Here is a 27,004-nt window from a genome sequence, read left to right as displayed (position 1 = left end):
TCTGTCCATGAAAAATATACATGCACAGTCACACACCAATCATAGTTAAAGGACCACTCTGTTTTGGTTTTTCAACCAAGGTTCATGTTTTAGGTTGTTTTCAGAGAAAGTAAAAGATGAGTGTTAAATTGTTTTCATTTGCTGCTTTCTTTCGTTTTAGCAATCTTAGCTATTTTTGACAGGGGGGTGGGGGCAATATATGGCTAAATATGTATTTTTTGCTAAATGTTATAGCGATTTCTTTATTAATATTTACTATACCCAGGAAATTACATCTGGCCACAAAAGTTCATGGGATCTACATCTACTGAATGTGAAGGGGGAGGTGACAAACTGACATTGAGCCTACGACACACCCTATTAGTTCAAATGCCCCTGCCCCCCTGTCAAAAAATAGCTAAATTCACTAAAATGAAAGAAAACGGCAAATTTAAAAAAAAATCATCTTTTACTTTCTCTAATAACAACCTCAAACATGAACTTTGGTTGAAAAAACAAAGTTGGCCTTTAAGCACATTTTATTTGAGAACAAAAGTTGACACCCCCCCTCCCCCCACATAAATAGTAATTATATAATATAATATAATTGAATAATTAATCATTATAATTAGTGTTTCACCTCTTATAATTTTCTTTGGTAATGTAATAGCAGAACATTTTAGAACATTTTCTAATTAAAAGGCACATTAATTTAGCATCAACTGGTCATCATAATTAACAAAATTATGTACAGGCCATGCACATACGGTAATAGGTTTTAAAGGTCTAGCCCTGTAGTAATTTCATAGGTTATGCTGCCATCTTGTGGTACAATAATGTAACATCTTGGCAAAAACCTAGTTGGTCTCGTTTTTTTCGTTTTGATCATAGGCCATAGTGTCACTTATGGCTGTAACTTTATGGGAATAGTTGTCTCTTAATCATGTTTTGATGCATATTGCTTGGTCATCGGTGTTGCTAAACACTAATTGGGCAATGGTGTACAAAAACATTTAACCAAGGGGGACATCTCTCAAACTCATTAACATTAGAGGTAATTAGAAGGCCGCCAATATAACGGTATGAACAGGCTTATTTTCCCTCTCAAAGATTCTGATATTAATGTAGCTGACTCTGTAATTGTCTCCACCAGGCCGAAGGCATGGGGAGAGAGTATGTTTTGCACTCCGTCCGTGTGTGTGTGCGTCCTTCCGTCCGTCTGTTACCAGCTAATCTCCGGCACCGTTAACCCGGTCGATGCCAAACTTTGCACACACTCCCTGGATGCCAACAACGAACCTCTGCCCCAAATATTCCTCAACGGTCTGTTATAGCGCCACCATGAGGCCGATTTAGGCAAAACACATTTCTGTAGATTACTCATACACATTTTATCCATACATCACACAATTCGGTATACACTATCTCCATAGTCATGTGATCAACACGGATCTGCATCATTTCCCATCTCCCTTCCTGATTGGCTAAGATTCGCTTCCAAAGCTCACATGATTGGTCCGTTTTCAACAAAATGCCACAAATCAAACACAGTGTGCAATTTCCGTGAAATTATACACGCACATTTCCACTAGGCTGAGGACGACATGACACAATTTATTTTCCAAACCAGCCTCATGGTGGCGCTATAACAGGGCAATTCCTGTTTTACCTATAACTGCCTATATGTCCTGCTCATCCAGAATTCTATCCTCAGAGATGCTATGAGTGATCTGACACTGCATTTCCTCAACACAATGAAGAAAATTGTGTTGACTCCTAAACATCACACACACTCCTATCCTCCTGGTGGAGACCTGTGCCCAGAAGGGCACTTTTTCTAGTTAAATCTGAACTCAAACTAGTCAATGAAGAATATAGGCATCCCAATACGGTACAAAATGCACCGATATGCCCAAAAAATAAGTCAAACCGATATAATCAGACTATCACTAATTAACATAGGTTTGGGAATGACATTAAAAATACAGAGCCTTAGAGAAAGCACTCGCATTAGTACGGGTAAATAGACTTTATTCTTCTTTCAAAGCATGTTTACAGTATTGAAATGTTACAATATTTCACAGCTTGCCTTGGGTAACTATTCACTTTAATGCAAACGTTTAGAAAAGGAAACTCCCTCTATGTACATTCATTCACATTTGACACAAGCAAAGATATTACATTTTAAATGTACATATACACATATGCTACAGTGGGGAAGAGAAATGTAAGCACATTTAAGAGCACATTTCTTTACAATGTTAAATACACGCACGAAGATCTGAAGCATAGTGGAGATTAAAGTTCTAAGCAGCAATGAGACGCGGTTACAGTGGTTTTGCATTCATTTCTCCATTTAAAAATAGACAGGGAGAAGATGACACCACCCTACAACCTCATGGAAATGAGACTTCATCAGAATGCTTTAGAATATCCTAACTGACACCATTATGTGGCAGTAGAATTTAACAAGCTGTGTAAACACTGTAATGTACTGTATGTACGTGTGTGTGTGTGTGTAAACATGGCCTGACAATCTGCTGACAGGAAACCGAAACTACATTAATCTCCCAGGGACCCAATTCAAGCTTGACTTGTGCAAAAAAATATAAACAGCTCCAAATAGAAGCATGAATCAAGACCATTTACCTTAAAAAAAAAAAAAAAAAGTGTACAGAGGATTTCCACTGATGTTAAGAGCTGTACCATTTTAAAATCAGGATTAGGGCCAAATGTAACCATTCCTATGTCCCCCCTGCATCCTAAATTATCAGATTCTCAACAAAGAGGGACAAAAGACAGGTCCAAATAAAAGATCTCACATGCATACAGACACCAAGTCTACACAGTAAAATCCTCAGTGTTGATTTATCCATGCATTACATTAGTAGTACCCTCTCGAGCTAAATTAACTGGAATGGATTTTACCGTGTACACCTTTAGCATGGCCGTTCCTCTGCTACAGTAGATTTACTTGACGAGAGAGAACACTCTCCATCTCAATGGTCTCTTCATATGGACACTGTGTTGCTACAGCAGAGCCCTCGGACAAAGTCATTTTGTTAGCAGTGTATTTTTTTGAATCAATTTTGCCCAAGACTCTCGCATTACTTACTGCATTACTCAACACACCACACAGGCACGCACCCTCCAAGACCTTCTCCCCAAAAGAAATAAAAACACTTTCTCTTAAATAAGTATAAAAAAGATGTATAGACATTCTAATTTCCTTTCCAAGTGGGAAAACGAAATACAATATGCATTATGTACAAGCAGATAAATCAGCACTTTGGTGTATAGGCTTGTTGAGAAAACAGATGAACTCAACTAATGCAAAGGATCTCCTATACCTCCTTAAAAAAAAGCATTAAGTACTGGGAAGGGGGGGGAAAAAAGTACTGAAGGGAGTCCATGGTTGGGATGGGGAAAATGGTGTCTGACACAGACATCAACCTAAGATATTGGTACTCCATTCAGACAGACAGCAGGCTGTTGTGTGGACCAGAAGCTAGTCTACTTTTTTTGCGATTCTTCACCTGACAGGACTCCTCTACAGTCAAACTGAGCTCTACGCATTCCTGACAACAATGGCTGCCGGATGCGTTAGAGAAGTGTGATAGTGCCTGGAGCAGCACTGTCAACACCACACGCGTGAACTAGTCACTTCTCAAACATGCCACCTCGCTACCTTACAACTTACAGTTAACCCGCTTGCTCATGACACAATGAACATGGAATGTTCCCGAATACATTCGGATACTGATCGGGATCAACACAACAGCCCGCTTTCATAAACACAAACAGGGCCTACTTTTTACAGTGAGATGGGGTTGTGTTATGAGAAATATTCCTAAATAGACCACCAACAGTCCAGTCGTATGTACACTAAAAGTCGGTTTGACCCAGGAGGGGAAGTTTAGATGTAAACATCGATGGATGCACTTCTGTCCAAACGCTACCTTTACTTTGGAAAGCATAAAGTGACAAACCTCTCTAATAAAAGGTTATATGAATATTTCAGCACACAAGGGAAAACAAGAGTCACAACGTAGGCCACAGTGGGTGGGGGTTGGAGTTGTAAGAAGATATACTGTAGGACGGTACTGGCCTTTCATGGCGAACCAAGAAACCCATTTTTTTCCATCCAGGGTATGGCTTTGTCAGCTTGATTCCGCAGAAAACAAAAGCAGAATATACATTATGCCACTTCTCTGGTACTGTATGTATTTGGTCATCAGCTAGGGTGTGGGGGGGCTCATGAACTCATGAATAAGAGCATCTGTGAAGGTTTACATAAATCATTTGATCGTGGGGTTTGGGTTTTCTAAAGGTGGTTGACCACGAGTGAGTTGGGTGGCTGTCATGTCAGTTAATAAGGATATATGTATGTGTATCAGCTCAAAACACTCTGGCAAACACAACCCATTAATAATAAATTAATGTTTTGATTTATATTGACAGTATTATTTCAGATACAGGTCTGTTTGTCTTGAATAAGACCAAGAAATAGTAGTAGTAGTAGTAGTGAGCTTTCCAAAACTCTGGTTGGAGTTGATACCCGCTATCTGATTGAGGTGTGAACACACAAGATGCTGTGTGTACAATCTGGGTCAATCAGTTCTTAACACTTGTTATGCTAAGGCCTGGGAATCAAAACCACGGGGTGCCTTGGACGTGTATTAGGTGTCCGTAGGTATTTCTCATTGATATATAAAAAAAAAAAATTGGTTGGCCTTTCCTTCTGCAGTGTACTCCTTGTGTTTCGCGCATGCATACTGCCGTTCTCTTCCTTGTTTACGGCTCCATTAGAATGGCTCATAACTCTAAATCTAGGGCTCTCTCCATGGTTTTGCCCAAAAGGGCAACGTTCCGTCTTCATTTCCGACTTCAGGAAGCATCTCGTTTGGAATATAAACACTTCTAGAGAGACTTTAGGTGTACCAGCATGAGGTAAGAACGGAAGATTATGACTCCCGGTTTTGAGGGGCAACGGTAGCTTTTCAGAGTAAAATCTGCCCATCTGCTTGCTTGGCACTCTAGCGCCTTTATTCTGAAGAATTCCCCGGCAAAACTAGTGTTAAGAGAGGTTGATGAGCTGGGCTGACTCTTGCTCTTCCCTAGAAATTCCCCTAGAGGGTGCCCTGCGGTCACTGCATGATGAGAAGCAGTACAGGCTGGGTGGAGAAGCAGTAGAGCAGGAAGATACCGTACTTGGGGTGGTTGGGTGAGTGGGTGGGTGAGTGAACACAGGTGGAAGTTATTAATGTGGAAAGTTGAGCGCTGCTACCTCAGCTTTCATCTTGAAGTACTGATTGAAACGGAGGACTGCGTATCTGTGAGGAGCGACAAGAAATACAGATTAGGGTTACATGTAATTTACATCCAAATATGTACAAAATGTCTCACTGTTGTTGCATGCAACACGTTTCACACACACACGCCAAAACTTTGTTCTCAGTGGTTCTCAAACATTTTCATGTCAAAGGCCCCCAATTTAAATATATTTGTCTGGACCCCCATCTGAAAGGATTTTTTGCCAGGAACCGCCCATAAAAAAACATTATTGAAAGATTTTAATTAGGGGTGCACGATTATGAAATTATGACCAATATCCGATCTACAATTATTTGCCGGGTCATATCTGCCGAGGCCCTAGGGGCTTGGCCCAAAGCCTGTTAATAAACTAATCAATCAATAAATAGCCTATATACTCTTTTCCATGTGTCTGTTTTCACAACTGAATGACTACTGAAGATTTTACATCATTTTTTTTATTTTGTTCTAGACTAGAGGTAGACACTTTTGGTGTTTATTGAACTCATTGATGATTTTTTACATTTATTTTGCTGGTGAACACCGATTAAATAAATCAGGATTATTTTGAGACTGATCCGATTCAGATTATGCTACAGATCATATCGTGCATCCCTAATTTTAATAAAAAAATTCTAAAATAAAACATCCGCAAGCTCACATCGTGTCACAATGCAAGTGCACGTTGTAAGCTTGTAAATCAGCTATTTTTGAATAACTGTATACAATAGGATTAAAGCTATTTTTGATACTATATTAGTTAATTCCCCCCCGGACCCTACTTTGAGAACCACTGTGTGACCCAAAATACACCTACTGCAAAACTATGCTGTACCTGATTTGATCATGATAGGTTATAATAGCTGACTGATAGCTAAAGTGACCCTCCACCTAAAAACAAAATCTACTTGCATGCGTTTTTATGAGTTTATCACTAGCAGTTTAAAGCTTAAAACTTTCATGTCCTACCTAGTATAACCTGGGTCCCCCATGTGAGCACTAAAAAGCAATAATGCATAGCTAGAGCAGAGGATAAAATGCCATTTGACCTTCCTGCGACATTTTAGTCTGATCCAGCCACAGGATCAGAATTCCTCAATTGAAGAGCAGGTAGACTAACTACTTAGTTATTGTATTAACAAACTACCAGCCACATTGGTCAAAAGACTTTTCATTCACTGGCAAAAGTTATGGATTGCAGATTCAAACTAATAGCAATGTATGAATAAGATTCTACAACTTCAAGAGGTCAACCTACCCCAAAAAGTCAAAGTCGATTTTAGAGACCTTGGCCTGAATCAGAGCCCAGAGACCCCAGAAGAAATGAGATGCCTAAAGAAAGATGGAGAGAGAGAGATAGACATTGAGACAGAGGGGGAGGAGAGACAGGGAATTAGCACATTACAAGTGCTCGCTCAAGCTTAATGTTGTTTCTAATTACCCAACACAGAGCACTCAAGCGGGGACAAGGCCGGTAATAAAATAAGCCAGCAGAAAATGCATGGTGCCATCCCTCGCCCGTCCTCCACCCAGCCCTCCATTCTTTGCAATTGTAAACAAGGGTGAGCAAGGCTCAGGGGAGAGATGGGTAACGATCACATGGCATACCTCGCGACATTAATAATAGCCGTCCGTTCACATGGGCCGTGCCTCCCAGGCTGATGCAAAACGCATGTCTCCCACATGCAGAACAGGTAACACAGGTTTCCTGCCACCTCCAGCAAGGCGGTGTGTTTGCTGAGCCAACACATTCAACACTTGACAACAACGAACCCTCTGGGACTCCGTTCACATTGTCCTCTGTAACAATTATAGGCCTTTAAGATGGACCTATTCTACGAGTCATACGCAAGTGGGTCACCTTCAAGAGACACCTACCTCTAAGGTTCTATGGATCAGTGAGAACATGAAATGTGCATAAGTAGGCCACTAGGCTGGAACTAATCGTGCAGAAACCTTGTGTAAACAACTTTCTAAAACAACAGACCATAGAAAGGCTAAATCTGGTGCTCCTGTGGACAGAGGATAGTAAATTCCTTAGGTACTTCGGTACTCATTGGAAACAGGAACCCAATCATTATTTAGACTGTCTGTGAGACGCCAGCAGGGAAAACATTAACTATATGTTTACAACTAATCCAATAGGGAAGATTATATCGTTAATTCAAGAGCCTAAATTTCCATGCCTTGTCTCAAATGTTTTAATAAAACAAGAGCCGTCAACCAGGAAAACATTTTAGTAGTAATTTGAGGAAGAATATTCTTGACCCTCTGGTCTGTCTGTCTGTCTTATGTGAGCATAATGCTATTTTTGCAACAAATCTGAAATGTTTTGCCTATAATGAAAGACCAAAATAGAATTGTCAGATTGAAGGGGTTAAAGATTCTTTAAAAATATTATACATTAAACTGGATCTACAAATTGCTGACAATAGGCGCAATCATACCATACAAGCTACTGTAAACTGATTTCTTTCCCTGCATTGTTCCACTTGGTTTTACTCAATTTGATATCTTTTCAATACCCGAGAACTTTCTAAATATTTTGTTCTGGACTAGCGGTATTCAGCGTCCTGCATCCTGCATAGAAACAGACAGCACAGTCAGGGACCATGGCTGAAACCTGGCAATATTATAGGTCAATACTTAAAGGATGCAGCTTACTGAAAGGATATTTCGCTCTAAAGTTTTAACCATTCTTTTAAGCACTATGGAGAGGACAAATATCACTTATTTGTTCTGGATAATCCTCCCTACTATAGAGTGTGCTGACCATAAGGAAATCCTCCCTGTCCCCAGTGAGCCCCTGGGGTCAAAAAACCCTAGTTTCAGTTTTGGTGGCGGGTGGCAAAACCTTCATCCAATCAGGATGAGAGGGGCCTTCCTCCAACCATGATCGAGTGGGGGCGGGCCTTGGTGCACATGCTGTTGGCCTGTTGCACTTCCCCCCACTGTAGCGCGTGCATGTGCACATTTTGTTACCGGGGCGGACTGGGTGGTTTTCCAAATCACCCAAATCACTGAATGCTCCTTTAATTTGAATAGGTAAATATTAAATAACATTGACTAACAAAAGTGGGAGACTGGGAATAAATGGCTGCGAGAGTTAATCTGTATTACCCAATTCAACTTCTGAATTAGATTTATTTGATTCCATTTTCTATTTCAGATTTGTGACCAAGCACATAACAGATGATTACAGAGCCAGGTAATTAGCCTAATGTATTTTTCCACAAATCTCTCTAGTTTCAATAACTACTTTCATTCGGAACAGTTTCCATTTAGTAAAGTGTCACCAACCCAGAGGCATGTCGAGAAAATGTTTATTTAGGCAAACTTGGGCCAGTATGAGGAACCATGATATTCGTACACACTGAGGATGTGCGTCAGAGAGGCAAGGAAAAATATTCTACTGGTTCTCTGGAACAGTAATATCACAGATTCACATTCTGTAGACAAGAAGCACAAGCACTGGCTGAAATATAACCACTTAAAATCGTTATACATCGTCAAATAGGCTATAGTTACAAACAACGCATTGTGACGCGATGAACTTGTAGATTGGTATAATATCGATATACTGCGAGTGCTTAACACATTTTGTGCCACAGACGTCCTATGAATTACCGCATGTAGTGCCCAGGACGTCTGTGGACGTCTTGGTAAAAAAAAGTGGGCACCCTGGGTCGCCATTTTGAAAGATTAAAAGGGCACATAATGTGTTAATAATGATCTGTTGTGGTATACTCAATATCAAAGATGTACATTAGAATTGGAATGCACTGTTAACCCTCCACAAAAGGGGTAAAAAAAAAATCAGACCCATCTGAAGTGAGTGCTGTATTCTACTGTACTGTACTGTACAATCCCTCCTCCCTGGCCTGTGTGTGTGTGTGTGTGTGTGTGTGTTAGGCTGCCCAACAGTGACACTTGGTGGTGTCACAAACGCTATAACGCTATTTCCGTGCTCGGACGAACCCAGCCAGGGTCCCAGTATAGCGAGGGGCGGACTTCACACTGTGAGAAATCAGCAAGATTTGGCTTTTGGTGACTAGTTTCTGAATTTTGGTGTGGTGTTAGGTATGGGTATAAGGATATCAAAAAGCTGTGCAAACACGTTGGGAGCGCCCCCTAGTGGTCTGTTTGCACAGACTCAAATATTGGATACGTATTAGAGCTGGGATACCAGACCGAAACCCGGGCTAGGGTCGGGCTCATTACCATAATTGGTGGTCGGGCTTCGGTTCGGGCCAGCCATGCTGTTTATATATAGAAAATAAAGTGTAAATATGAATAAAAACGATCCGACTAGTCTGTCTCTGTGTGTTTCCTGGTTAACCAGGACGCATGGTGCACTTTAGAGTAGCCTATATATTAAGGTGGTGCAGCGTGACAACGCACTGTCTGCAAGCAGCAGCACCGATTGTTGTTGCAAACTTGCAACGCATGTGCTGCAAGCAGCAGAAGCAGCGTACGTAGCCCCATTGTGAACCTCAGTCCCTACGCTAATTCTGTAGGTCAGGAGCTACAGAGCGTAGGGACTGGGGTGACATATGGGGCGCAGCTGGAAGAACCACTGAAGAGAGGACGACGGTGTTAGCCTCGGTTGAACTCACCCACGTTGCCGCGGATGAGATCCTCCTTCTCCATGACAACATGTAAACCGCGTCCGCGATGGTTGGATTAATATAAATAGTTTGATTTATTAGCTGTTAAACAGTGAAGAGTTGAGTATGAGTAAATAACTCGATCCTGCCCATGGACCATGGCAAATTAGGCTACCAATAATCGCCTCCCGCTGGCGCGGATTGTTTGATTGAATAGCACTTCATTAAGAGTTTGCAACTTTGCACGAACACGCTGTGTGGATTAAATATTGCCAATGCGGAATCGCCGATGTCAAATCAATCATCAATGCTGGTAAGACTGCACGAGTTTGTGTGTGTGGTGTGAGCGCGTGCGGTGCAACGTGTTATACTATCATAGTAGTAGGCTATATAAAATGGTCCCATTTCATGGTAATTTACAAGACAGTGTGGTATGATGTCTAAATGTAACAGTCAGGCAAGGTGAGCTGTAGCCTACATTATAACAATAACATGCTTGCTGTCAGTGCCTTCCTCAAAGAAAAATGAAGGGGGGGAAGGTTCGGGTGTCGGGCTCGGGTCGGACGCATATATTAATAATTAAGGTCGGGCTCGTTTCGGTTCGGACACAAAGCTGTCGGTGTCGGGCCCGAGTCGGGCTGTATAAAGTCGGCCCGATCCCAGCTCTAATACGTATAGGTATGGTTGAAAACCTAAATAATTGATAAATGAGATTTTTCAATTGATTCTGTTACTATTGGGTGTGCTAAATAACATACTAAAATTTTAGGAACCAGAAAGGCATCGATTTCAAGATCCACGGTGGCTAAAATGAGCTAAAATGCCTATAAACTGGGATTTAATATGTAAAAATGCATCACAGCCTGTGTATCTATGACGTAGGACTCCAAACTTAGGCAAGGGTTCAGTCCAATCAGAGCCCCATTGACTTAATTTATACATTTTAAGGTTACTAAAAAGAATAAAATATATGTGAACAAGATTTAATAGGGGTGCTTCTGTGGCCTAGTGGCACTGTGCACAAGAAATCTGGCACTGATCCAACAGAATAATCGCTTAGATTAGAAGATAATCTTTAGTGCAGACAGCCCTATAGACTGAAACTGGAGTGGTAAACCAATATACCTCAACCAATAAACAACTAGAAAGGGAAAAAATGCTGACTATTTTCAATAAAGCATGTACTTAAGAGCCAGTATACCAATTTCAGCCCATCATGTTTTGATCAATTGGTATTTTGTGCAATATATTGGCGAGACGGCAGTTAGTAGTATAGTATGTAGATGGAATAAGAGTAATAGATTATATTTTTATTATAATATTTGGTTAGCATTAATTGGCTACCGATTTCAGGTCTGGGAATAAACAGGCGTACTACATATTTTATTTACATTTCGTATTTTGTTATGCATGTAGAGTAGCTAATAGATTTCCATTCCATTTCGATCTGATCGCAATCACGTTGAATTAGGCCCATTATTTAAGTAAAATTGTAATGTAAACTGCTATGTGTAACATTACTGATGCTCACCAGGGAAAAATGGTTGACTTGAACATAGAGGACCTCAACCTCTCTGTCGGTGACCTTGCTGCCCTGGCCCTTATGCTCCTTGTAGGCCTCCAGGTAGGACCGGAGCCACTCCAGCTGGAAGGTCCTTTCTGGGTAGTGGCTGTAGTCAACCTCATTCAAGCCTGGAAAAGACACAGCACGCACACACACGCATGCACACACACACACAGTGCGCACAGAGCCACACACACACACACAAGGTTTAGGAGTCGCCATAAAAATCACACATGCGTGCCTGCAGGCATGCGTTCCTGTAGTACTGCAGTAGGCTACCCAATACCGCTGCTGTAGCCTAGTACGGAGATTAGTTGTTGGTAGGGTAACTACTTAAGGAAACAATAGCCAGCACTAGGCACACCGCATCTGATGTGCAACCCAACCCCCGTCTGGTCTCTCCATTCAGTAGAGACCAACCCAACCCCCGACTGGTCTCTCCAACTCCAACTCCAACCCAACCCCCGTCTGGTCTCTCCAACTCCAACCCAACCCCCGTCTGGTCTCTCCAACTCCAACCCAACCCCCGTCTGGTCTCTGCATTCAGTAGAGTGCGTTGGTGCAGTTATTTTCTCCTTTGTTTTCATGGGAATGATTACAACTGAACATAGACAGAATACTGCTGAAAAGTGAGTTTATGAGTTTGTTTCGAAAGGTTTTCAGAAGTGTTTCAGAAGCCATAGTCAGGATAGCCTAATCTGATCACCATAGCACTGACACACTGACAATATACAGTACGTGCCAGGAGAGTAGGTGATGTCTCCATGTAAACAAAGCCACACATTAGCATTTCTATGGCCGAGGGTCATTAGGTTGGTGGGGATGGGCAACAACCGCAGGCAGCCCATTATCTATTGCTATCGGGGGAGGGTCGGCCGTCGGGGTTACTTTTAATCCTGTCTGAAGTAAGTGAGTGGTGCAAAAAACTCAGCTTCCCATCATGCACCTGTGCACAGTGTGAAGATCAACAGCACCACTTTGTCACCTGTTGGTACCCTAAACATACATACATACAGTCAGACATAGGGAGGGACAGACATAGCTGGGCATTGGAGTGGCTGCACCCTATGGTTGCACCACTCAAAAACAGGAAATCATTATATAAAGAAAGTAACAAAGGGAACAAACATGTACAGTATGGGGAGAAAGGGGTGAGGGGGAGCTCAGACTTAATTTACAGTGTACAGTATGGGGAGAAAGGGGTGAGGGGGAGCTCAGACTTAATTTACAGTGTACAGTATGGGGAGAAAGGGGTGAGGGGGAGCTCAGACTTCATTTACAGGGGCCAATTTAAAATTGCAGCCGTCCGTAGGTGCTCTTTGAGAGCGGTTGCTGCAACTCTAAACATTGGTTATAATTCGGTCCAGCTGTCCATTCAGTCAGCTCTTTATGGAGGATTTAGAGACAACATTAGAGCTAACAGACTTAAGGCTTTCAGGTACGCCACCCATTCCACATAAATGCTTCTGCGCAAAGGCTAGTAAAATGAGCAGGGAAATGTGTTCTGGAATGAAGTCTTAGGATCAACCTAACAAATTGGTCCCGTTAAGATCACATTCGTGTCATAAATGTTACTGGTCACACGTTATTAACAACTTACCAGCAAACTCGTTGAAATGGTTCCCAATGTCATAGGCTTGGTAATTGTAGCCTGCGTACTCGTAGTCAATGAACTTTACATTGCCTGGAAAGAGAGGGAGCCTTGTTTAGAAGGAGACACAGGAAGAGGAAGTAAAAAAAGATTATGTTGCGTTATCGCTTTGATAACTCAATCTCTAGATTGTCATCTGACATCTGACTAACTGATGGAATGGCTGTGTAGTACTGGTATTGTCTAGTTAGCCTTATGTGGCTGTCTAGTTAGCCTTATGGCTGTTTAGTTACCCGTTGGCTTTCTATTTAGACTTATCCATTTAAATAGAGTAAGTGTTTGCATTTTGAGGGGAAATGAAACTGCATAGTACAGTAGTGAGTGACACAGAAAGGAGAAATAAGACAAGACAAGCTTTTACATGAAGAGGCACCAAAATAAATAGAACTTTTGACTTGTCACACATGCACAAAGATGGGTCTTGTTGATGACACACCGTGCAGATCAAATGCCCAACATCATAGCCATTTAGAGTGAAAGCTTGCTTTTGTTAATAGGTCAATGATTTGAATACCACTTGCATGCTCTTTTTATGTTTTGCTTCATTCTAATACTAGGAAGACAGTTCCAATAAGCCTTGAGGTGCTAATTCACTTTGGTACTTTTTTGGTCTCTATTTATGCATTTATGATGGCTGCAAATAGGAAATGATGCAAGACAAATACTGTCTTGTCATTTGTAGATGTCTCCAAGATGTTTATAAAAGTATATTTTCCGAGCAGGTAGCGGAAAATGCCAATATTGGAGGGTGACAAATATTAATTAAAAGAATATATTCCAGCCAAAGTGAAAGACCACTCTAAGCTTTACCATTGTAGGACATAAAAACAGATTGGTGTGAGACAAGCAAGATTGAGTGACCAACGTGTCTTCCAGGGAACCACCCCATGGGAAGTCTGAATAAATGACCTTATTCAGGGGAGAATGAGCAAAGCATGAGAAGAAAGAGACATATCGTGGGGTAGTAAAAGGGAGACAATGATGTTTGCTTTGGTTTCACTCAGACCTTTAAAGGAAATCAGTGTGGCCATGCCATTTGACTAAGGATAACATTGTGTGGAAGAGGTGGAAAAAAACAAAGGGAGAGGGAATGAGGGGGGAAGACAGTGACATTGAGAGATACTTGATAGCACAAAGAGCTCCAAAAATATTTGTGCAGCAACATTCAGTTTGATATTTTACCTCCAGTCTAGGATTTAATCTCCCTATTGAACTCTATGGAGAACGGTTGGCTAACTTGCCTTGATAGAATTACTACAATTTGCACTTTACTCTCACCATTAACATTTATATCTAATGTTATCACATACCCAGATTTAATTTAACCTACGTGGCAGTGGAAAAAAGGACAGAGGCGGTGGTAAGCTTGCACAAGCTAAAGTTATTAGCTAACCAATCAACACAAGCTCAAGTGCCACAGGCTGTTACCGCAAGCAACTATGCTTGTTGTAGAATTTCAATCAGGGGTGCCCAAAAGGTAGATCAAGATCTACCAGTAGATCACAAAGGCCCTAAATAATATTTAATTTAAATATAAACATTTTTTTTGGCATCTGCCATTAAATTGACTTGATTGACTGACATAAAAAGCACCTGTCAGCTCAAACCCATAATGCAATACTTCGTTTCCAAGAGTGTTGCTGCGCACAAATGTTTATTCCAAAGCCATTTTCAGCAATGGTATTATAATGTTTTCGGTGGGTAGATCTTGTTGAGCTGGTCATTTTGAAAGTAGCTCTCAAGTCCAAAAAGTGTGGGCATCCCTAGTAGAGTATCTGTGAGCAAAGGAAACAAAACACAGAGGGGAAAATAGCCACCTTTCAACAGATCACAGAATGGCAGTCAGCAGCAGCTGCCGTGTTTTCAGCCAACTTCCTCTCCACACTGTTGTGGAAATCGTACTGTGAGACTACTAATCCTAGTGGGATTTCGTGTGCAAGGGTAGTTCTTTGTTTCAAGTAAGATCAAATGCTATTTTCTCAATGTTTTTGTAACAAATAAGGCTATGGGTATGTGATAATAATTGTATGGCCGAGCATTCGTGGTTGACCTTGTTATCCTACTTCAGGCACTACCTGCCTATGACTTGGTCTGACACACCACCAGCCCTCGGTTCGATAAGCTCGACAGATGCCTGGGTGACAATGTAAATGTAGTCTGGAGGGAATATATCAATAAATGAAAGCTGCTTAATCTTAATGCATGGAGTTCACCGTGACTGTATCTGACTATACAGTATCAATGAAAAGCAGAGTGAAGTATTGGAATAGTGTAAAAAGATGTTCTCAAAATACAAAGCCTTACTCATGCAGAACAAACTTAAGTCTGTTGTGCGCCAGTAACGCACAACAGAAATAACAACTCTACAAGCTCACAAAGTGTACACTTTGTGAGCTTGCAGATCACCATTGTCAATTTGTCTCTGCATGTCACGAAACGCAGTATAAATCAGACATTGTAGCTCAGGGTTTACTAGAGGCATTCACATTGGACATTTGAACTTTTGAAGCACCATACAAACACATTCCCAATTGAACTTCTGTTCTCTCTGACAATGTTCTGTTTTTCCATAAGTTTGAGCTAGCATTATGGAACAGAGTTGTTCGTTTTGATTTTTTCAAGTGGTGCTGTAGTATTTAAAAAAATACACTTTGAGGTGGGTTACCAGCCGGCTTGTAGGTCCTAGCGGGACACAACTCAACACCTCCGGTCAGTGGCTATTGCCCCCCTGTGCAGCAGACGAAAAGGTTGGGGCAAACACATGTGTCACACATACACAAGCTCACTCTCTCGCACTCGTACTCTCTGTGACACGCATCTTTCCTTCATGCATTTGTTCTCACACAGTGTGGCAACATCAGGCACAACTGCCAACCTCTTTTTACTTTCCTATTCCCTTTGTGCACTCTCACACACGCACGCACACACACACACTTCCCCTTTTCATGGCACACCCCCTCCAGTGGCTCATTTTCATTGGTCAACATTTAGCCCAATGGCATGACGCGTTCTGGTTTTATGCAAATGACAGGGGCTTCCTGCCTGTGAGGCTGTGACTGAACTGCAGGTTTCGCGGCCTTGGACAAAAGGGTGCACAGAATGCGTTTTGTTTTTATACATTTTGTTTGTTTTTTAACCATTATCTGGCTTTAATCAGAGAGATAAACAAAACCAGTTTGTAAGAGAGGCTGAGAGAGAGGGTGTGTGGGAGGACACTCCCCGTTTTGTGGACTTATGTGAACTCGTGTTTTAGGTCTGATTATTATTTATTATGTCTTGGCTAGAGTACTTAAAAGACACCCTATGTTGTTTGTACATGTCTTTAAACAGCATAAATGGACAGTAAAGTCCAACAGGGATGCTGCAGTTAATGCAAATAATTTATTTAAATCACATTTATTTTCACAAAGAAAAGCGATCAAGGCTCTCTTGGAAAAAACAAAACAAATAAAAACTTTTATTGCATTGGCCAATGCATGGCAAGTAGGGATGTTAATAGTTAATCGCCGTTAAGAAATTAGTCGGTAGTCGTTAACAGTTAATAACTAATCTTAATTAATCGAAAATTACGCGGTCCTATCATTGGGTGGTTTTCTGTGAATGTAATGCTGTCTGAGCGCGCGTGGCCGAGGAACGCACATACAAAGATACCATTGCCTGGCCTTGTATCGTCAAGGGTCAAATAAATATTTGATTAAGGAATATAATATGCCTTTTGTATTATTTCTGTATATCAGCGAAATGTAGATTTGTATTATATTATCAAACCTTATTATCAAAACGTATCAATTAACTATTGATTGCATTAATCGATAATTCACATCCTAGTGGCAAGAAAGTAAAAAAATGCACCTACTGATCGGGGTGACTAAACATTAGTGAGGAACAAACAACTCAACAAATCATAAGCTCATGGAGCATTTCATCAAAAAACATGCTTCTCGATTATTCAATTAATAAAAACAGTAATCAATAGAATAATCACTAAGATAATTGATGTATGTACAGCTCTAGGTTTAACTGCTTTTAACTGAAAACTAAATTTAATAAAAATGAAAGAGTAGACAGAATTCTTTCTCAGTATGTCAGTATTTATCTCCCTCTACTTCCTATGTGGTTTTATTGAGACAGGAAATTGTGGCTTCTCGCCTCATGCTAACAAACGAGTGATTTGTAGCTCAGCAACAACAGCTGAGCCATACTCTGTTGAAGAGCAAGGTGACTAAAGGGTGTATTATTTTGTGGGCGGTGGGGTGGTGGTGGATCAACTGTGTGAAGCTGTCCCTGTGTGTTCATATGGCTCCGATCCACATACTCTGGAATGAATGGATTAATTATGGCTTGGACATTGTGGCGTCCATGCCATTGTGGTGTCTTTCAGTCATGTGTAGGAGGTGTGGCCTGCTTGTGTATTGTGTCGAGTGTTGGAAGACGATAAATGACATGAGGGAAAACTCAAGAACTAGGTCTCTGTTCAAATTAATCTCTCTGCAGACAGGATACGATGTCCTGATCTCTGCTTTTTTGGTCCTAGTGGGGATGACATACATCCTGCGCAGTGATCTAGGATCACTATTGGCTAGTGACTCCAGGGGTTCTCAACCTGGGGGTCGCCAGATCATTTAAAAAAATATATTTTTTGCAACTGAAAATGGAACTTAAGAGTTTACATACATGTATTTTCTCTATTATTAAGGTTATTGTTGCTGTCAATTTGTATTGGGGGGCAGGGGCGGGGTCGTGAGACATGGCCAAATCATTTTTGGGGGTCCCCAGCCAAACAGGTTGAGAACCCCAGGGCTAGTCCAAACATTCTCTACCAATGCACTGCAGAGAAGGAGACAAGTGGGGGGCATTTAGTGTGCATTTGACATTTTAAGGATTCAGCTGGTGCTATGCTATACCCAGCAGGGCTAAATGCAGTGTAGAAGAACGTGTTTCATCACCATCATTGCCACTGCCAGTAGCCTAAAATTAAGGGGCACTATACAGACAGAGCTGAATCTGAGAGGAATACATAGAGGTACATGGTCCTACTGCTGCCAAGAGCTCATTTTTAACCAGGTTGGGATGGTCAGCCACAGCCTCGGCTGTCTCTCCTAGGGAAGAAAAGCTGGACAAAAGCAGCTATGATAATGGCCCCTCCCCTCATCATTGACAGCTCTCTAAGGGTCTAAGCGTTCGGAAATAGCGCACTGAGCAATGCAAACTAATAGGCGAGTGCGCTCCCGGTGCGCATTTTGGAACGCACCATAAACATCTTCCCAAAAACATCTCCAGCCTATCCCCGGTTATATAACCAGCCTTTAACCTGAGGGAAATCCCTCCCACTTGTCTGAATTTGGGTGACTCAAGTTCAACTTGTTGGACCTTTAACTGCCGTTTAGAAAGAATGTCAGTGCTAAAATCATGTACTTTCAGGTAAACTCAACGTTGCAAATGCAATTAATTCCCTTGCTTAGCGGAACTGATGTAATGGCTTGCCTGCGATGTGCAGTGGTGAACACTCAAGTTGGTGATCATACAATTTGAACAGACGAATTCCTGCATTTTAGCAGGAAGGCATTATTTTCCATTAAATTGAACAACAGAACATGATAAAAATGTATGATGCCTTCATTTTTCATATAATTTCAAACTAATACACTGATCTGCAACAAATAGCCTCTTACGGCAACTGTTGATGCTTTTTCGGCGTATCTCAGGAACAAATGGCAGCTGCCTGTGGCAACAGGTAGCGTGCATTGATTTACAATCAACATCTGTTCCATCTGTTCAAATTGTATGGAAATAACTTGGCATGCAGTAAGCATGGTAAGTAATGAAGTGCGGTAGAAATGCATTCCTACCTGAGTCAAGGTGCCAAATGCAGTCTACATTACAACACAATGCAGTTGCAGGGTAGTGATATCTAGTACAGTTACGTCTTGCACCCATAATACTCACCTGCGTGCTGATTGGAAATGATATTCTTGCAGAGCAGGTCATTGTGGCAGAGAACCACGGGGGAGCCCAGCATGGACAGGCTCTGCTGGAGCCACACCAGCTCCTCTGTGAGGCGCTGCCGGCTCGGCACCTCCATGATCAACCTGCAGGAGGGACAGCAGCGAGAGGTAGTGAGCCACAGTGAAGGTGGGGAGGTAAACCAGGGGTTCTCAACCCGTGGGTCGCGACCCCTCGGGGGGGGGGGGGGGGGGGGGGGGGGTCGCCAAATTATTTTAGGGGGTCCCCAAATTATTAAAAAAAGAAAGAAAAAAAAATATTTTCACGATTTTTCAAAAATAGCAGACCTACAAGCTGTAGCAGTCAATTTATATTGGGGGTCGGGGCGGGGCGGGGGTCCCGAGACATTGCCAAAGCATTTCCGGGGGTCCCCGGCCAAAAACGTTGAGAACCCCTGAGGTAAACGATTCGAAATGAGAAGAGTGAACAAACGGAAGATGAGATGGGATGAATCAGTTGAGGGATGGGGTGGGGGGTTGTAATTTATCCTAACAGAGAGCAAGGGCATTTATTCGTGTTTATGGACAGATTCATCTCATGTTGTATGAAACTATGAACACTCCAAAGAAGGAAAGAAATTACCACTTTGTGCTGCTGCTACTACAAGACTAGTGAATCTGTGTGTACTCTTATGGGAGGGAGCACACTCAGCACAGTGAACTGCAGGTGTGCTCTGCTCCGGTTACAGAGTAGATAGATAGGCAGGGAGACAGACGCCTCTTCATGAATTGAATACTCAGGAGTCAGGACCCCAACGGAAACAAGCCATAGTTCTGTCTTGGTTCAGTCCTTTTAGCATTGTATTTGTATTAAACTGTACTCGTGCTTTTTTTGCAAACTGTTAATACAGTATTCAATCGGGCTCATAAAAAACTATGTTGTAGCCGAGACGAATTCACAAAACCATTGCAAAATAGTGAAAATACCAGTGCCAGAGAAAAATAATATGAAATGGAGGTGTTAGTTTTTTTTTTAAATTTGGTATTATTTACTGGTATTCTACTGGCCCGGAGGGTTCAAAAAGCACGTGATCAATGTAATGTCAACTCCTCCTGCTATACTACGACAGTTCTTAAGAACGGAAGTTAGGAGGTACACTACAAACCTCTATAATCCCTCTCTGAGGGACTACAGCACAAACTCAACCACACAGCAATTAATTCATGGAAAGGGATAGCAGTAGCAGCACACACAATAGCCACCGTGTCTGTTGCCAGTAACACCGGGGCTCCACCGGGCGCGTCAGCGTCGCGTCGCCGTCACCGTCAGGGAATGTTCCCTTTTTAATTAATGAAGGGTGGCTCCACTGCCCGCGTTGCGTTGCGTTGCGTTGCGTTGCGTTGCGTTGCGTTGCGTGACTGCATTAAAATTGCCCCGGTTCGTTTTTTGACGCACGCGACGGAGATGCAACGCGTCCGGTGGAGCCCCGGCGTAATAGTGACAGACACAGTATGTCAAATCAGTCTGTTAAATCATATCGGAGGTTGATGTAAACATTCAACATCCATATGATTAAATAACAGTTCAAGTATACAGTGAGTGAGGTCAAACGTACAAACAGTTTGTCCTTAGAGGAATTTGTTTCCACAAGCCGAAGTATGACCTCACTCTGACTATGCCGACAGCGCTACACTGACTCAAGATACAGAGGCCTTGTCGATAGGTGGGCAATAAAATCATGAGCACACTTACCATGTTTATGAATGGAACTCCACCCTGCACCTTTAAACATGTGCGCATCAACTAGCAGTAAACAGTGATGTGTTGTAACATATGGATGTGGAGTTGCTTCGAACATTTGACTCATCGATAAGGAATATCAAGATCATAGTTACTGTGTGAAAGGTCACTCAGAAGTCAGAACATAAACAAACAATGTTTTGCAGGCAAAGCCTGTTGGCTGATGAAATTAGAGCTTCTTGTTGCTCTAGTGTTTCCTTAATCAGGTTTATTGCGGAAGCTCGAAAAAAAGAAAAGGGGACAAAAATCCATTCATTGTTCCATCATGATGTCGCTAAGTTAACATGTGATTATTTTTAATGATGGTGAAATTTCTAAGTTTGCATTAACTCATGCTGACATGCTAGAAATTATTGACCATCTCAAAAGGGCAAAAACAAAAACAAACAGCCTGAGACGGAGATTTCAAGCCAAATGAAAACTTGCCAATTACTTGGGTGGCTACTTGGTATGTTCTTACCTTGTGTTCTTCTCAGGGTCCTGGAAGTACTTGGGGATGAGAGCGAAGTACTTGCCCATCTTCATCCAGAGGTCAGACTTGGGAACCCAGCCATTGTGGGCATGAATGGCATGGTACTTTGCCAGCTGCCTTGCTATGAGCCTATAGGGAGGAGGAGGAGTTGGCAACAAGAAGATTTAATTTGGTGCAAAAGGAAATTGGAAGATGCAGCTGACATGGTGATATAAAACGGAAATGTATACTTTGTTGAACATAGTCACTGCACGGCACACAATAGCCGATCTACAAGCATGACACGTGAGCTTGTAGACAGGCATGTAATAGGTGCGCAACACAGCTCAAATCGCAACCACGTATAAATCAGGCACACTTAATAATAATTATATATTTAATATATATATTATATATTTATAAGGCGCCTTTCAGGGCACTCAAGCTCTTGACCCAATGGTGGACAGACGGGCTGGGAGGACTTTCAGTTTGATGGAGGAGGCAGACCTAAGAGACCGGGTGGGAATGTCGACGTGAACAAGGTCAGACAGATAAGGGGCGGTGAGGTTATGGATGGCCTTGAAAGTATGGAGAAGGATCTTATAGTCAATGCGGAATTTGATGGGAAGCCAGTGGAGTTGGTGTAAAACAGGGGTGATGTGACTGATGACAGGGGTTCTGGGGATGATACGTGCTGCAGCGTTCTGGACCAGTTGGAGTTTATGTAGAAGTTTGTGGGGGAGACCAAAAAGAAGGGAATTACAGTAGTCCAAGCGGGGGGTGACGAGAGCATGAACCAGGATTGCGGCACTGTGGGGAGTGAGTGAGGGGCGGAGGCGGTTGATGTTTCTGAGGTGGAAGTAGGCAGACCAGATGGTGTTGTTGATGTGGGTGTGGACTGAGAGTGTGCTATCGAGGACGACACCCAGACTCTTAACCTGAGGGGAGGGGGAAACCGAGGTGTTGTCTATGGCAGTGATTCCCAACCTGTGTGCCGTGGCACTTTAGTGTGCCGTTTGAAATGGCCAGGTGTGCCGTTTGATTTGAACAAAAGTAGCCTCGGAACCCAGACGTTTTTATTTCCGGGAAGAAAAGTAACCCCGACCCTCCCCCGATAGATACTGGACTGCCTGCGGTTGTTGTTGCCCATCCCCACCAACCTAACGACCCTCGGCCATAGAAATGCTAATGTTTGGCTTTGTTTACATGAGGAGATCACCTACTCTCCTGGCACGTACTGTATAAAAAAAAAACACCGTTTGCCTCTGTGCGTTCCGGCCTGCTTTTTGCTGTTGTCTTTTAAGCTGACCTACAAGCCCACACTGTTGCAAAAGCGGCAGTGATGGGCTTACAAATCGCCAGGGCGGAGCTACATACAGCTGAACTCATGTCGAGAAGTAACGGCAGACGAGTGAGACGACACAAGAGAGAGAAGCAGTAGCCAGGTCCTTCATGTTTCATAACGTTCGCTGTTGTCATACCGTGAATTCATAATTATATAAGTTTCTCAAACGTAACTTTCAAGTGAACTTTATGGAAACTTTAGGAAGTCTTTCTTGCCTGACTGCCGTGAACAAACATGTGTGATTCACCGTGTCCAGATTGCAAGCAACACGGGCACACACACACAGCACAGACACTAGCATGCAGTGACGTCAGAACGTGACACCCCCCGCACCCCCGTATATCTAGGTGTGCCCTGGGATGTTTTGGCTATGAAAAGTGTGTCCTGGCACAAAAAAGGTTGGGAACACTGGTCTATGGTGAGGGTGAAACTGGGTTGCTTGGAGAGTGTGGATTTGGAACCAATGAGGACTACCTCGGTTTTATCACCGTTTAGTTACTTATATAAGTGTGTGCGCGCGCGTGTGTGTAGTCATGTGTCTGGGTGTGACTGTATGCATTTATTACATGCAAAATACTTGCTGGTGATTTTCGTATTATTTATTCCTCATGCTCCCGGTGTGTAAAAACCTTTACTAAAACAGTGGTTCTCAAAATGCTGTCCAGGGACCCACAAGGTTCATTGAAGGAGTTACAGGTCTGTAACTCTAAGGGCCGATTCATACTCCTATTTTACCGCTGTTTCGGCGCTGTATGTGCCGAAATGATTTCGGCTTGTCAGAAATTTTCAGAAGAGCCGACTTAGGACGGTACCCGCCCCCCCGAACCTCAAATGACGTCACATTGTAGGCTCCACAGAGCCGAACCGACTTTTATTCGGCTCTAAAATAGGAGTATGAATCGCCCCTAGCCCCCTTTCTTACCGGGGGGGTCTTGACATGAAAATGGTTAAGAATCACTGCTAGAGCCGTAAAAACCTTCTCATATGGGGGTTCTTGGCATATATTTTTCAAATGGAGGTCCGCGGGCTAATTAGTGTCAATGTTGGGGTCCTTGACATGAAAAAGTTTGGGAACCACTGCACTATGATGTGTGGACTGTGGACAATATATTTGTCTGTTCTTCTACCTGAACAAAGGCTCGCCACGAATGTCCTCAGGCTCCAGGGCCCTTCCCTGTAGGAACTCATAACATAGGCCGTTGTTGAAGGTGCAGTAGAGGCGTGGGGCACAGCGATGAGCCTGGAGCACCCGGAAGCTCTTCACCTCATTCTCCCGGTCCACCAACAGCTCCGTCTTGTTGCCGTAGATACGAACTAGTACCACATCTTTCATGGTTCCTCCGACATAGCAGCCCAGCAGTTTGTTGGTGATCCCATCTGTGAAGAACTACACAGAAAGGAAGGGGTTGAAAGGGGAGGGTTGGTTATTGTACAAGTAGTATTTAACCACTAAGAGCCCTATATACTTCCATCGTTCAATGAATAACAAAAATAGCCATTCTACAAACTCTCAACACAATATGACATGCTGGGGACCTTTTAGGTCGCTATTTTTACTTTTTTTGAATATATGTTTGAATATTTTCACCTAGCACAATGACATGGCCAAAAGCTATGTCAGGTTGAAAGCGGTTCAAGACATAATTAGGCTGATGTTTAAAATAGTTTGCCTATACCCTATACAGGAGGCCGTTCTACTATATTGTCCTCTTTAAATCACTGAACCGAACAGCCTCTATTGTTCTGTGCAAGTTCCGACTCGATTTGGGTTCTGGCAACAGACTAAAGTGGGCCGAGTGAATGTAGCCATGGAAATGAAGGCTTGTCTGGGTTGATTTAAGCTGAATTGTTCCCCTGGTGGGACTGGGAACATTTTCGGGGGGAGTGGGGCGGTCCAACATTCCGAACCTAATCGTTCACACTATTGGGGATAGACTAACAGCAATGACAGGAATGGCAGGAATTTTATTTTGTAAAATGAACCAATGACAGTCATTTGCTGACCTCTCACATTGTTTGTGACCATTGATGAATACAAGCAAAGGGGTAGGGCGTGTGTGACCCACCACATCACCTCCCCTTTGTTTATGAAGAGGGGCTACGCCCCCTTACCCCCCACGTAGACCCCCTATATATGACCACATCAAGACAGCGACTCTGCATCACTCTTGTCTTGAGTCATATGTTGTAGCCTGCTGCCTGAGTCTGACACAACATGGCAAGTTAGTTTGAGTGCCGCCTAAAGCAACAAGTGAAGTCACATGACCTTAAGGAGATCATGGGACTCATGCAAAACGTCATGCAAATTCATGTCTATATCCGAGTTGGCCGTGTGCGTGCGTGCATGCGTGTGTGTGTTCAGTGTTGCTTCCTTGAGAAAGGTCCTATCAACCCAAGATGACACACAATCGGATGCAACTTCTTTCATTCCTTCTACCACCTCCCCAGTCCCCATCCCCCACCCCCACCCATCCATCCAATGCATGAACTGCAGAAGTCACATACACAGCAAAATCCAGTAATTTAAAACTGCAATCTGGAACTTATTAACTACCGAATACCGATGTATGACTGATAATCACTAAGCATTTACTTTGCCGCCAGTAGACTGAGTAGAGTTGATAATAAGGCTTTATTCATACATGTGTATATTGTTAGGAGGGTGTATATTGTTAGGAGGGTGTAGCAGGGTGTTTGGGTTGTATGTGAGAAGGTTGAAATCTGTAGACTGCAGACTGTACACTCTGAGAGTGGTACATGTACCAGAGTTGATATATGCCTTCAGAGGTCGCTGTGTGTGTGTGTGTGTGTGTGTGTGTGTGTGTGTGTGTGTGTGTGTGTGTGTCTGTGTGTCTGTGTGTGTGACTGTGTGTGTCTGTTGCGCTGTGTGAAATTCCACTGGCTGCCGGTCACGAAGCAGCAAAGTTGGCGCAGCTCATATTGTAAAAGGAGCCGCCTGGTTCTCTACGACTCAACGACATTATGTAACTGCATAGTAACTAATACCTGCTCTTGAGCCGTATACTTCGTCATATGACTAATGGCGAACATAACCGATCTACAAGCTCGTGTGAGCTTGACTCAGCTTGTGTAGATATATGGATATTTTTGGAAAACATTTGAAAATCCACACCTAAAAAAAAAAAAAAAAATAGGGAGGCCGGATTAAAAGCTGATAAATTAAATAGAGAGCAGTCACGTGAGGGCAACCCACACTTCTCAAATAAATGAATGAAATAAATAAAGGATACCTTAATTTTAACCTCGGAGGGTTTCCAATTGGGTCTCAGGGTCTTGATGAGTGCCAGTGCACCGTGTCTGTAGTCGTTTTCGTCCATCGTCACATTTATCTTCGGCACCGCCGGAGCCTCGTCGGGGACATGGATGTAGTTGGCCATTTTGTGAACAATGTATATCTATATGTGAATGTATGAATATATCCACGATATAAAGATGCGTCTGTGTTGCCGGTGTCAGAAATATTATAGAAGGCTGGTTGTCTTGGGAGCGGAGTTTTAAAGTGTTCTGCGATTCAAGCAGGCAACGCCTCTCTCTATCATACACATTACACAGAACAGTCGCCGACGCCGTTGCATGCTGGTAAATGGCCGATGACTCACTCGGAGGAAGCGCTCGTTCTGTTTCCGCGGTAGGCCAGGTCGGGCGGTCTGCATGCAAGTCATGATGCAAGTACTAGCAATTTAACCATAACCACCGCAACCGCTCGACCGGTGTACCCTGGAGGAGAATTCAATCGCGATACTGTTACTGTTTTCCCCTTTTCTTTTTTTTCGTCTTTTTTTTTACGTCGTAGACTGACGACGACGACACGCCACCGACTAATCTACTTGTAATGAGATTTGTGTCATTGGGGTTAATTTAGATGAATAAAGTCCTGAGTTCAAATGAGTAGGCCTATTGGAAATGTGGCATCAAATATCTTAAGTTACAGTAATATACTACTACGGCACAATGTAGAAACATCAGTCTACTCTAAGTAAAAATCCTGTAGAAAAAATCACACCCGTGTGAAGTGAGTGGTGCAACTCCGTGTGGGGGTCCCCGGATCTTCCAGACCCACAGGAACGAGCCCAGGGTGCCGGCCCGGTTCCGGCGAGCCACCCCATGCTCGAAAAGGTAGAAAAATAACAGTTCGCTTTTGGGGGTCCCCTGAACATCCAGACCCCCAGGAACGCGCCCAGGGGGCCGGGCCGGTTCCGCCATGCCGCCCCGCGTCCGAAATGGTTGAGAAATGACAGAGTTACCGTGTGGGGGTCCCCGGAACATCCAGACCCCCAGGAACACGCCCAGGGGGGCGGTTCCGGCGAGCCGCCCCGCGTCCGAAATGGTT

At 42.9% G+C, this 27,004-nt stretch overlaps 1 protein-coding gene across 1 annotated transcript; it reads right to left on the bottom strand.

The window, feature by feature from the left end:
* Window positions 1–1,993: 1,993 nt before the first annotated feature.
* On the bottom strand, window positions 1,994–26,279 carry etnk1 (ethanolamine kinase 1). The gene is made up of 8 exons (XM_079494558.1): window positions 25,905–26,279; window positions 23,781–24,040; window positions 21,318–21,458; window positions 19,061–19,203; window positions 13,064–13,147; window positions 11,431–11,591; window positions 6,551–6,624; window positions 1,994–5,312 (listed from the first exon to the last, which is right to left on the bottom strand). Exons 1-8 carry the CDS (start codon window positions 26,049–26,051, stop codon window positions 5,240–5,242), a joined length of 1,083 nt encoding a protein of 360 aa, XP_079350684.1. The 5' UTR covers window positions 26,052–26,279; the 3' UTR covers window positions 1,994–5,239.
* Between the last annotated feature and the right edge of the window lie 725 nt (window positions 26,280–27,004).

The sequence above is a fragment of the Electrona antarctica genome, assembly GCF_951216825.1.
Source record: "Electrona antarctica genome assembly, chromosome: 23".
Taxonomy (NCBI): domain Eukaryota; kingdom Metazoa; phylum Chordata; class Actinopteri; order Myctophiformes; family Myctophidae; genus Electrona; species Electrona antarctica.
Note: the sequence above shows the minus strand (reverse complement) of the source record. Positions and strands in the feature narration are given on the sequence as shown.